The following is a 13,233-nucleotide window of genomic DNA, read 5'->3' on the forward strand; positions in this document are numbered from 1 at the left end:
TCATCCAGGGTTGTTAAGGTCTTACTGGGACTCTGTGTCCAATCTGGGGTACTGGATTTTAAGAAAATTGATGGACAAGGGCAGAGAGACTACAGTAGGACCGCAAGAATGATCAAGGGCCTAGAAAATATTGTCTACAATCATATAAGACCAGAATTTTTTTTTTTCCATTATCAAGAAGAAACATCAGAGGGAGGCACAACCATAGTCTTCAAATACATAAAGGGTAGCAGCAGAAAGGAAGGGAATATGCTGTGCTCCATGTCTGTTGCAAATAGGTCAAGAAGTGGGATCAAAGCACAGCAATAGAGCAGCATGATGGTTAACCACCAGAACAGGTTATCACAGCTATGAAATTTGTAGCTGGGGATGTTTTTAAGAAGAGGTCGGATACCTATCTGTTATGCAAGGCACCATTTGTCCTTCCTTGTGGAACAGGATAAACTAGATAATCTCTGGATATCTCTTCTGACCTTATTTTCTATGATTCATGCACCAGGAGAATCATAGGCAGAGATTTCTTGAGGATGACTGCAATAAACCTTAAGAGCAAAGGCCAGCTATGGATAGTGGATACAGCATGGTTCAGTTAGTTTTGAGAGGCCTTCTCAGATGGGCTGTTTTCTGAAAATCCACAAAGAAGATAAGCCACCTGGAGAGCAAGAACTTCACTTCTAAGGGAGCAGATTGAGTCTCAGAAGCCAGATTATCTGAGTTGGTTTTGTAAATTATTTTTTTTTTTCCAAGTGACCTGTGAACGCCTCCACCCTCACCCCAAGTTTTAACATTTTAGGCAGGGCTTTGAAACATCGGAGGTGATCAGCTAGGAGGAACTCTCAAAGCCTGTGTTCAGTAAGCTCCCTCATTTTATTAATAGTGCTGGTCTTTAGTACCAAGCTGTACAAACTGAGCCCAGCTGACTTCTTGGGCCAGACTGAGCATATGCTTCTGCTGGCAGAAGACCAGGCCCCAAAAGCAGAAAGCATGCCAGGCAGCAAAGTTGAAACGATAGGAAACCACCTTCTTTCTGCTCCGGAGCCCACAGAGACCAGCGCCAGCTCAAAGCTGGGCAACCACTGAAATAGGAAAGGGTGTGCCAAGATCTCAGCTTCTTTCCTGGCACAATTTCCATCAAGCATAACTTCACTTTCCTAGTAGTAATTGGGAAGGAAGACAGATATAAGCACTGCCTTATGCCTTCTCTACTTGATCTTCTCTTGGGCTGTAGTAGCAGCTCAATCCTAAGAGAAACCACTCCCAAGACTTATACTGGAAGATATTTAAAAACAACATCCTTGCACTTCAAGTCTGCTGTGCTTCCACGAAGAGCATGCACATGCATGTACACAGTCGTTAAAGACCTTACATGAGCCATACAAATCCAACAGGACTCTTCAGTCAAAGTCAAGGGAGAAGACACATCTTTACCCTGCCAAGTCCACAGCAAAGCTCAAAATACCTTTCTCCAGCCAAGTTCCACAAAGAAGAGAGAAAGAAAAATCCTCCTCCTCTAGTTACCCTTCTAGCTCTCTTCCTGAGCAGTGTTCTCCATTCATCTGTTAGCCCCAGCCCACAAGGCTTCTCACGGAGGAGGAAAGAGAGAAATTAATTCTTCACAGCTGGTTCTGTCCTGCAATGCCTTGCTCTCAGGACAGGCAGCTGTAGCCTTTCTGGCCAGAAAGGGAGGGTTAACTCCTACCCTGCCAAGTTTCAGATGGACAACATCCAAAATGATCTTCTTGCCTTTAACTCTCCCAAGCGGACACAATCTGGCCTGGGTAAATGAGATATATGTCCATATCCATATGCATACTGAAAAATGACATCCCTATACCTCTGCCATCTCTAAGGCAAATGGATAAACCCTGCCCTTTCCTCGCTGCTATGATCCTCCAGGGAAACTTTATGCAAATGATTTAATTAGCATACTCGCAGAGGATTTGCATACAGGCATAAACTTAGCACAAGCACACAGCCAGAGCACAAAAGCAAAAATCCTGGCCCAGAGGGCTGGGAATGAGGAGGTGCGGGATGCCGGCACTCCACCCTGCCTGAGACGGGCGGTATGCGCATCCCTCCCCTGCCAGAGGGACCGATGTTCTCTAGCCACGTCCCTTGTGCAGGATGAGTAACTCTGACTGCAACCTCAAACCCTGGTTAAAGACAAGCATGAGTTTTCTCATCCCTGTTTCCACCCCTTTTTCACGCACAGCCCCCAATTCCCACTTGCTACCCTCAGCAGGGGTTGCTGGAGAAAGGAGAATGAGCAGCAGTCGGAGGAAGTGAGGGAGTAGCAATGGGAGGATATTTATGGGGTTTTTTTAATCTGGATCTTGACAGCCCTTGTTTGGGTGGGCAGGGGGTGAAAGAAGAGCACCTCAAAGCTTGTGCTCAGCATAGGGAAATATGTATCGGTTTCCCCTGAGCAGCAGGCACGTGCCTGCCTGCATGGGACCACACGGACAGCCCCGCAACTCCACTCAAAGGCACAGGGACCCTTCTTGGGGGAAGGTGAGGGGAGGAGGACCCCGCAGCAGGGAAAGAAAGGTCCAGCCTCACCCACTGGGGAAAGGACGGCTGCTGGTGCAGCGTGCAGCCAGATGCAGGACGGCCGGGAAAGGCGGCGGGTTGGGTGACAGCAGGCTGGGCTGCAGGTGTGGGTGTAAGAGGAGACACGTTACACTTGGCAGCCGGGACCTCGAGCAGGCCTTGAAAAGCGCAGCTGATTGGGAATGACTTATGGAGTCAGCCGCCTCCAGCGTGCTTGCTCAGAGCGAGGGAAGCCCAGTCCTGCAGGCTGTCCTGTGGCAGGGGTCTGGAGCCTGGGAAATGCTGGAGCAAGAGGGGGGAAAACCCTGCCACCGCACCCCTGGACCCAGAAGAGTTCGGTGGCCTGTTGGAAGTGGCTGAGGCTCCCCAAGGGCTTCTCAGGACCTTTTGCTTCATCTCCCTGAACTTCATCTCCCAGAAAATGCTAGCAGGAGGCAGACCTTGTGGGAAGGAGTGACTGTACCAGAGGCTGGACTGTCCTGCTTCAGGGCTGGTCCCACAGGGACGGTCTGATGTAGGTTGTCCAAGCTGTGAGGGATGGCTCCTCTTAGCCTTGCTCAGCATTCACCTCCAGATCTGGCTGCCGGGCTTTTTTAAAAGCTCAAAGTTCATATGTTAAGAAATACTTCTGCTACGTTTCCTGAAAACTGTCACTATCTGTGCGTAACTATAACGAAAGAACTTTTCATACCTGAAGAAGAATAGAGTGAAAGTCCATGGCACATGCAAAATAATAACCACGGCGAGAACTAAGGAGTTCAGGCTGAAAACGGGGCTGCAGCACCAAGAAGAACAAAATGAAAATTTCCCTGAGCAGAGAGAATGCCTGGAAATAGCTGCACCTCTCCTCTCCGCTCCTGTGAAGTCAGGTTACAGTGAGAAAAGGCCTTTTAAAATGGCACCAGAGTTTCTGAGTACTGTAGAATATTTACAAAGGCGAAACCAAAGCACAAAAAGAGCATGCAGCGTGCTCAAGGTAACAAAGAAATTCTGTGATACAGCAGGTAACCGAGCTTGGCTCTGTAGAGACTGAGCATATGCTGTAACTACTGGATCATCTTTCTTCTGTATTACATTTGCTTAGCTTGGTGATAAAAATATATGTCTTCCTCCACAGGCATATTGACCGCATAATGCTGAATGTAGATTATGAAGTTTTATGTTTGTTTATGATGATACATGCAAACAAAATACCTGTCTTGCAAAATATTTTGGCTGCCATCCACAGCAAAATAATCGTTAGGCAGAAAGCTCGTCTAGGAAAATCCTTCCCTTCGGCCACCAGAAAAAGTAATTAAAAACTAAAATGCATTTGCCTGTCCATTTGGAAGCCAGCAAGCAGTGCAGCTGGGCAAGGGTAGGGGCCCAGCAGAGTTTCTGATTAGCAAAACGCAGCAACTTTAAAATACCTCAAACCAACATACTGGCCCTCCCTCAGCTCCCCCTGCTTTCCCTTTGCCGCCTTCTAAAGGTGATTATACCAGAGGTTATCTTAACCAAAAAAATGCTTGAATGCAGTTATGTTGGGAGGCACAGTTTCAAAGAGAGGACACATAAAATAATTAAAAGCAATATTCACCGCTCCACTTCAGAGAGCTCCTGTTTGAGCTCAGGCGGGATGAGAGGGAAAGCAGGGGATGCTTCCTGGAGAGCAAGTAAGGTGAATCAGGACAGCAGAGGGGTAGGTTCAGGACAGGGGGGAGATAGGAAACCGGAGCAGATTGTGGCGAGTGGGAGACGTGGGTGGGGAAGGAGAAGCAGGTCTGTAGGTGGGGAAGAAGGAAAGCAAGGGGAGCAGGGCGGACAAGAGGATTTTGGAGAGCGGCTAGCCAGCTGGCACACATATAGCAGCTGCTGCTGTGTCAGCCTAGGAGAGTAGCTGCAGCTGCACACTGGCCATGAATAGCAGAGGAGCAGCGTGCCGGCTGGCTGCTGGAGGGACGGGGGGCAGCCGGGGCGCTGAAAAGGCAGGGGGAGACTCTGTGAAAGGTTTTCTGCACAGGGGAACATGACAGCCCTTTGATTTTCTGAGCTGTTTGTTCTCCAATTGTCCACTCCGGTGGATGATCAGTACTAAAGAGTTAAAATGGGGAGAGGGGGGAGGGAGAGAAACAGAAGGAAAACTTTGGTCCTAAATGCGGATCCGGGCTTTGATAGCATATCCATACCGTGCAGTTGTCTAGATGTATAGCTTTCATAGTTGTCAGCAGGGATCAAAATCACAGGGTGCTTAAACTAAAGGAGAAATCTCTGCTCGGTTACTCTCATAGTTGCTTGAGCCACCACTGGAGGATGACATGATCCCACCACTCGGCCATCTGCTCTGTGTACCACACATGTCACTGAGAGCACTCCATAGGCAATCCTGGGTGAGCTCCTACGTGGCTGTGGGTGTGCAAACCCTTTGTGCTTCTACGGGAGCGTGGGAGCATGCACCCCGTGCGCTCCTCCACACCTGTGGGTGCTCCCACCCTCTGTGTTTCTCTACAACCATGGGTGCACCCGCTCCATACACTCCTCCACAGCTGTGGGGATGTGCACCATGCGCGCTTTTCCACCGCTGTGGGTGATCCCACCCTGTGTTCTCCTCCACAGCTACATTTGCATGCACCATGTGTGCTCCTACATGGCTGTGAGCACACCCGACCAGCACAATCCTCCATCACTGTTGAGTGCATACATGGTGTGTATTCCTCCACAGCTGTGGGGGACCCGACCCTGTGCACTTCACAGCTGTGGGGGATCTCACCCCGAGCACTCCCCCCTCCACAGCTGTGGGGGATCTCACCCCGAGCACTCCCCCCTCCACAGCTGTGGGTGCATGAACTATACATGCTCCTACATTGTTGGGGTGCTCCCACCTAAGCACTTCTCCGTGACTGTGTGTACCTGCACCATACGTGCTCTTGCACACCTGTACACACACACCCCCCTCCCCCGCAGTTCTCCACGAGCGTGGGTGCATGTCCCCCACCCGCTCCTTCACGGCCAGGGGTGCACCCACCCTACGCACTCCTCCACACCCGTGGGTGCACAGCTCCCACGGCTGCTCCTCCAACACTGGGGGGGCACCCACCCTGCGCTCTCCTCCGGGGCAGCGCCTGCACACACACACAGGCGCGCGCGCACACCCCCCCCCCCCCCCAAACTTACACGCGGCTGTGGGGGCTCCCACCCCACTCGTGCTTCCCCACCCCCCCACCTGAGGCTGGCGGAACCCCCACTGCTGGCAGGGTAGAGTAAGGCAGGGCGGGGGCTACTACCCGCCGCCCTTTAAGAGCCGCGGCGGGAGCGGCGCTGGCCCCACCCGCCGGCCGCGGGGCCGGGCCGTCCCCCTCATTAATATGAAGGCAGCGGCCGCGGCGGCGAATGGGTAATGAAGCTGTCACTCCGGCACCTACTTGTTGGGTGTCCGCGGAGCCGAGGCGCACAGAGGGCGAGCGGAGCCCGCGGGAGGGGAGCGGCGGCAGCGGAGCGCTCCGGGCGGCCCCACCGGCAGCCCATGCCCTGCGCCCCCCGGCGCGCTGCGGGCGGCTCCCCCGCCGCCCATGCCGGGAGCGGCCGCCGGTCCGTGGCCGGTGGGCTCGGCGGGCTCCTCTGAGGCGGCGGCGCGGAGCAGCAGGCATGAGGGGCGCCGGGCGGCGGAGCCGGGCCCCCCGCGCCGCCGCGCTCGGCCTGGCGCTGCTCCTCGCCTCCTGCGTGCAGGTAGGGGGGCGCGGGGGGCTCCGCTCCCGGCCGCGCGTCTCCCTTCTCCCCGCTCCGTTGCCACCTTGCGCGTATCCTCTCTCTCTATTTTTATATATATATATATATATGCCGCCGCGGCGGGGTTAAGCCCGCACCCGGCGAAAGTTGGAGGGGGGGGACCGGGGAGCGCCCCGCCGCAGCCCCGCGCTGCCCCCCCCGGCCGCGGTAGTAACGAGGCTGTCTCCCCTTTGATTTTTATTTTTAGGTGTCCCGGTCCACGGGCTATTTCGAGCTGCAGCTTAACTCGGTGCGGAATGTAAACGGCGAGTTGTTCAATGGGGAATGCTGCGATGGCATGAAAAGCCCCCAGAACCTGGACTGTACCCGGGACGAGTGCGACACTTACGTGAAAGTCTGCCTCAAGGAATATCAGGCCAAGATCACTCCGGTCGGACCCTGCAACTACGGATTCGGATCTACCCCCGTTCTCGGTGGAAATATTTTCTATTTGAACAGCAACAAATACTCCCATCAAGGCAGAACCCCCGAGACGGGCAGGATTGTTATTCCCTTTCAGTTTGCGTGGCCGGTAGGTTGATGATCGCGCTGTTGTTACCGCTCTGGTTTTGTTGTTCCCCCCCCCCCGCTCCCGCCGCCTCCTCCCGTCGGTTCTGCCGCGGCTGCCCGCTCCCCCGTTAGACAGCCGGGCTTGCTGCCGGTGCTGCCCGGGCGGGGCCGGCCGCCTCCCGGGGCTGCGGGGCACGGCCGGGGAAAGGGGGTGCGGGGGGTGGGCGCAGCCCTGGCGCTGCGGGGGCCGTGGCAGCCTCGCCGGGGGCTGCCGGTGGGGACGGCCCGGTGGGTGCCGGCGCCGGGGAGCGGCTGGGGGCTGACCGCGTGACGGGCTCCCGCGCAGGCTGGAGACGCGGCTCGCGGCGGCTTGTGGGCGAAAAATTATTTTTTTTTTAAAAAAAGATAAATAATAATGGACCCCCCCCCCCACACACACACACCCTGCAAACCGAAGCCCGACGGCGGCCGCAGCGCGCCCCGGGGCCGCGGAGCCCCCGCGGTTCGACGCAGCGCGGGGCTGCCCCCGGCAGGGGGCGCTGCCGGGCGGCGCGGGCGCAGGTGGGGGGGGCGCGGCGCGGGGCGCGTGCCGCGGCTCGCGAAGGGCGCGAGCTGCCGCCCCGCCTGGGGCGCGGGCGGGGCCGCTCGGCGGCGGCGGCGCGCGCGGGGCGGGGGGGAGCGGAGGGGCGGGAGGAGCCGCCGCCGGTGGGCGTGAGGGCGGGGGGCCGCGGCGGGGCCTCCCGGGTCCCGGGCGCAGCCTGGCTCCACACCTGCGCAGGGGGAGCGCGGCGCTCGTCGCCTCCCGGGTGGCGGCGGGAGTCTGGAGCTGTGACCCACCCCACACCCCCCCACAGCCCCCCGCTCCCAGGCGCACGGGTCGGGAGGGAGCGGAGCGCCCGAAGCGGAGCCGCGCTCCGACCCTGTCAGAAACCGGCTCCGCGCCTCGGCTGTGCGGCGGCGGGAGCTGTGGGCGTGCGAGACCCTGGCGCTGCCCCCCTCGCTTTCTGCCCTTCCCGCCGGATCTCGGGGGTCTCCGTGACTCGCCCCCAGTCCGTCACCTCAGCCCCCACCTCCCGAGGGGGCACAGCCAGGGGGGCTGCGGGCCGGCGCTCGTCCCCGTCCTTGGGCTTGGGGTGCTGGGTGCGGAGAGGGGCCGGGGCTGGGGAGCGGCGGGCGGGAGGAGAGGCCGGGCTCGCTGCCCGGCTGCAGGCAGGTAGGATCCTGCAGCGACTTTCACAGCTGTTGCTCTCGGCCCTTCCAAGTGGGCCACGGGGTGGAAGCGGGCGAGTTGCGAGGCGCTGAGGAATGGGGATGGTGCCGTGCCCGAGCTGGGCAGGGAGATGAGTATCGGAAGCCCCGGTACCTGCGGGTCGCGTTTGGCACCGGGTGTCAATCAGACGAAATGGCCCTTACCGACCTCCCCAGACACGTAGCTTGCAGGATCTTTGTTACTTAGAAAGCTGCTGCTGGGAATGGTCAGGGACAAAACTGCTCGCTTGAATTTTGTGCTAAAGGAAACCAGTTTGCATAAATCTCTTTAACTTTCTGTGCTGCCAGGGGCCTCCCAACCTGATGTTCATGTACTTAAAATTTAAGAACTGACTCCTATTTGAATGTAGGGGTTTTTCAGGAGTTAGAGTGCTAAAAAAATGGTACAACCGATAAATTTCTCTGCGCAGAGGCACTTACATTCTGGTTGCCAAGTTAGGGTGTTTTGCCTTTATTGGTCCTGTGGCCTGTTGAATGGAGAAGGGTTCCTATTAACAGGTATACCAATACCATAAAAACGGGGTGGTTGGAACCCTGCTCTTAAGCTATAAGATCAAAGGGAAAATTAAGGTTCCTTCTCCTCTTTATTGACCATTTAATGAAATCATAAACTCTTCAGCAGGAGATTTCAGTAACATTAGCACCTCAAACTTTATATGTTATCTGCACAAGGAAGTAAAGGTAACTTAACTCACACTTTCATTTTGCCAGTTTCTAGTATTGCTACTTGAAACAAGAGGAGAGTTTGATAATCCTTACAATGCAGGTCCCTAAGCCCAGCCTTCTTTGGTTTTTCTCTGTTGGAATAAGCACATTCTTACCTTGCAGCTGCCGGATATTGTTCTATGCTCATCCAGTACTAAGAAAGGCTTGTTTGACCTACCTCTTGCAGGTAAATTACCACAGTGTCTCTAGCATACAGCCCTGCTGCTGTTTCTTGTATCATTGCCTCCAGCATTTTAAAGGACTTGAAATATTTGGTCTTTCTTTCCGCTGTTTTTTGCAGCTGTTGCAAAGCAGCCTGTAATTTATTTAAATGGTGCCACTGCAGTTTAGTGGGTGGCTGGCTGATTTTTTGAAGGTTTACCCAATCTTCTCCCTGCCCACCCTTGATTCTAAAAATAAGCTGTGTGGAGTAGTTGTACTTTTAAAAACAGTCCCTGTGTTGCAGTCCGTGGATGCACTTACGGAAAGAAGTCCCTCCTGTATGTTACATCTTGAGCTCTGGACGTTCAGTCTCTTGATGGGGAATGCAGCATCTTTGTCACGTCTATACATAAGCTGTGTAGACTCTGCAAGGAGAGGCTTAATTGTAATGCTAGTTTAACGCAAGGGGCGTTTTTTGAAGTAGATTGAGTTCCTGGGTTAGGTTTCAACTCCCTGATGTAATTTCAAAATTATTCTCAAATAATATTCTCTCTCTACTCAAGTTTGGAAATGAGAAACAACAGTGTGGACATAGTCTTTTCATATGACTTTTTTTTTTTTTGCTATGCAACAGTAATGAAATTAATGTTCCTTCATTGAATATTCTGGGAAGGGACAAGACTAAAGAGAATCAGAAATTGCGTCCTTCACTTATGAAACAAATTTGCCTTGGTGCTGGCAATGAGTGAAGGACTTATTTCAGTAGTTCTAGATTGGTTTTTTTGAAGACTGAGGAATCAAACCCTAATGAAAACCAGCATTGGTATATGTGGACTTCTTACTGAACCTCATCTGAATGACAACTCCCTCACTTAAGGAGACTAACGTATTAATGTATAAATTGCTCGAGGGAGGTTTTCTTGAGCTAGCAGTAGCTGTAAGGCAAGTAGTATCTTGAAAGGTGTGGTTTTGCCTTGGTTTTGTTACGCTGATTTTTAGTTTGATTTTTTTTAAGTTTTACTTGGTAAAACTTTACTCTAAAATTTGGACAAGTGTCTCTTCTGTAAAGCTGCAGTACCAGAGTTCAGTGGCTTCCACTGTTCGATACAGTGTCAGTTATCCAGTTTATTCCTATTTCCTGTCTCTTTTTGAATATCGTTGGTGTGATCTCTGATTTGCAAGAGGAGCTTGGGATATTTCCAGAAAGTTCTTAAAATTGCTACCTTGGGATACATCATCCACAGCAATCTGGCAGTGGGAGAGGCTGAGGAACAGCTAGAACAATACAGCTGTCTTCTTCACCCACCTACCTCACATTTTTTCTTTGCCTCCTGCTGTAAAACTTGAAGCTTAATGCTCATTTGAAATTGTTAACAAACAAATGATGCAATTAAAATTAATGTGCAGCTTTGAAACAAAAAGATGGACAAATTCAAGTAGCTTTGAAGAATCTATTCTGATCACTTACATGAGCATTTTTTTTTTTCTAGCACAAAGCTGTTTGTTCAGACACTGAAGCTTCAGAACTACTTTGCACAGCAGTATTTATTGATAATAATTTGGTTATTGGCAGAATTTTAGATTTGGGTTTAATTGAAGGCTGCTTCTGAAGATGATGTTTTAAAGTTACAGGCATTCTGCTGAATGGGCTATGTGGAACCATTTTTCATACTCCTTTGAAAGATGGCATGAAATGGAGTTGTGTGTGTGTGGTTTTTCCCTCCACCCTGTTCCTTCCCTCAGGGAATTCACAGCTTTTCCTGCACCATAAATATTGGTATGGCATCCATTACTTCAGTTAATTAGTCATATAGAGGAATTGTTCTGACTAGTTGTGGATGTTGAAATCATGTATTACAGTATGCATTGTTATCTCCCCTCAGCCCCTCTGGTTTTGAGCTTCTAGTGTGACTGACAGTCAGTGCACTATATGTATAAGTACAGTATACTCTGAACTCCACAGGTGAACTTCAGAGTTCAGGGCCTTGGAGATAAGTAGCACATACAAGCGATTTCACTTCTCTTTTTTCCTTGGTGCTTGGCTAGGATTGTGGGTACCTATGTGAAGAAGAGGTAGTAGAGGTTCAGGCAGCCCTCACAACTTACTTGGGTAAAGGGTGCCTTCACCACTAGAATATGGGCAACTAATTTATTGTTTTTATAAGCACTGATCTTAAGTTTTTTCCTATTTAGAGTGTGATTGTAGCACCTCTCGATTTCTGAAGTACTGTTAACTTTCAGGTAGATAAAAATGTGTGAAAGTATATAAATCTAATATTGAGGCTCTGTGTGAGCTTCATCCATATGCAGTCCACATGTGAGTCTCATCCAAATGCCTGGAAGGGTTCAGTCTTGATTTAAAACATACGCAGGAGTATGAACCATCAAATATATAAAGCTGTTGAGAGGATAACTTGGCTGCAGCAGTAAATGTTGAATTTCTTAGAAAGCAACCTCTCCCATCCCCTGCCAAAGCCTGAGCAGGAATACTTGACCTTATAGCTTTTATTACTTAATGGGTACAGTGTTCTGTTTGGCACTTTCAGATGTTGTCTACTTCATTATAGGATCCTGCATCAAGCTGTCTCAATCGTTCTAATTTGAAAAAAAGAAGGTGGTTAGGCCCTGGAAGGCATCTAGCCTTGAAGTGCATTATCTGGGATCCTTGGTGCCTGTAGGGAACTAGATAGCCTGACTGTAGGAAATGTTCTTGTCTATTTTTATTTGGCTGGTAGATCTACAATTGGTCTACCTTCTGTCTTAACACAGCCATCACTACTCTCTGATCAGGATCTTGAGGCTTTGTAATGAAAACATCCTGGATTAGATTACTCCGTGCTCCCTGATAGACTAAACATGCATCCTGTCAGCTTGAATGACAACCCATCGTGGCAGATAAGCAGGTTAAAGTTAGGCCATTTAGCACTGGAAAAGGTGCTTGTACACAGCTGTACCCAAGGAAGAGTATGTACGCTCTTCTCATGAGAAGATCAGAGTTTCACAAATGAAGCATCCTCAAGTGATACACAGCAAGCTTTACCTCTAATAGTTGTTCTTTGCTCCATCGAAACTCCCTTTAAAAAAAAAAAATGCATGCAAACACGCAGCCCCAAGCAAGACCTGAGGGCAAGGAATAAGAAGTGAAAGCAGGACCTTGTGCCAAAATGTAAAATTCACTTGGTATAGTTATGGGTTATAATGTACACACCTTGTTAGCAGAGGGAGTCAGCATGGAAAAAGAATTGTAGCTGATAGCCATATATTGATGACCTACATAAATGTTTGATGTCTTACTTGCCAGCAGCCTAACTTTCTTTCCCAGGTGGAAGGCTCTGCTGATAGCACAAAGCTTCCTTTTTAATACTTGACCAGTTTTCCTTCCCTGCCCTGAGCTTGCTGCTTGCTTACTAACTCTGCTTGATTGGCTTGTCAGTAGACTCCAGGGATGCTGGGGTAACTGGCATGCCGAACTGTTTCTTATTTTGACAAAACACCTGCAGTCCTTGTACTCACAAAGCCTTTCCCTGCCTGTTGCAATTCGTGGACAGATTTACTGTGCATCAGAACACATGGATCCACGTTTCCTCAATCTTGGGGAAGGAGATGAGGGAATCGTATGCTTTCACCTGCTCAGTACTGTATTTGCCTTCAAACTTTTTTGATCAGAAGTGAAAGGTTGAGGTTGGGGAATGGTTTATTATATAAATGATATCCCTTCAGTTTCAAGTTACACAGATGCAAAGAGTAGCTTTCAGGTTTTGTTATACTGTTTCCTAAAAGAAGATAATCTGTTGATGTTTTAGAGACTGACTTTAGCAATGCTGGGTAGTGACAACTCCAGTTGATTTCAATAGCAGCTGCAGGTGTCACCTCTAAAAAAGAATCAAGGCCTTAATGGTGAGCACTTCAGAACCACTCTTTGAAAAAGGGATTTATTACTGGCATGCTGTGTGTGCCAGCAACTATTTGCAGCTTGCCCAGAATAGAAAGCCTAAAGACTTAAGTTTCATGTAACTATAGAAAATCCATCTTCTAATTTTAAGCAGAAATTTTCTTTGGACTCTTAATCTTTCATACCTTGATGTCACTAAGTCCAGAATTTCTTATGTCTTTGAAATAAACATGCCTCAGAGGACAGTATTCTGCTAACTGTTTAAGCTTTTATACCTTAAAGTTCTGGGGGGTTTTTGAATGTCACAGAGATGGTCAGATAGTAAAGAACACTTCTATTTATACTCCTTGAAAGCTTCCTTAAATAAACACTTGCTTATTTATTAGAAACACTGAGGCTGA

The 13,233-nt window shown here is 50.5% G+C and overlaps 1 protein-coding gene across 1 annotated transcript in view; it reads left to right on the forward strand.

The window, feature by feature from the left end:
- Positions 1–5,919: 5,919 nt before the first annotated feature.
- The window catches only part of JAG2 (jagged canonical Notch ligand 2), a 71,964-nt gene continuing 64,650 nt past the window's right edge, over positions 5,920–13,233 (forward strand). The window contains exons 1-2 of the mRNA XM_074820987.1: positions 5,920–6,255; positions 6,503–6,826. Of these exons, the coding sequence (XP_074677088.1) occupies positions 5,920–6,255; positions 6,503–6,826 (660 nt within the window). The remainder of the gene's footprint in view (positions 6,256–6,502; positions 6,827–13,233) is intronic.

The sequence above is a fragment of the Strix aluco genome, chromosome 4 (assembly GCF_031877795.1).
Source record: "Strix aluco isolate bStrAlu1 chromosome 4, bStrAlu1.hap1, whole genome shotgun sequence".
Taxonomy (NCBI): Eukaryota; Metazoa; Chordata; class Aves; order Strigiformes; family Strigidae; genus Strix; species Strix aluco.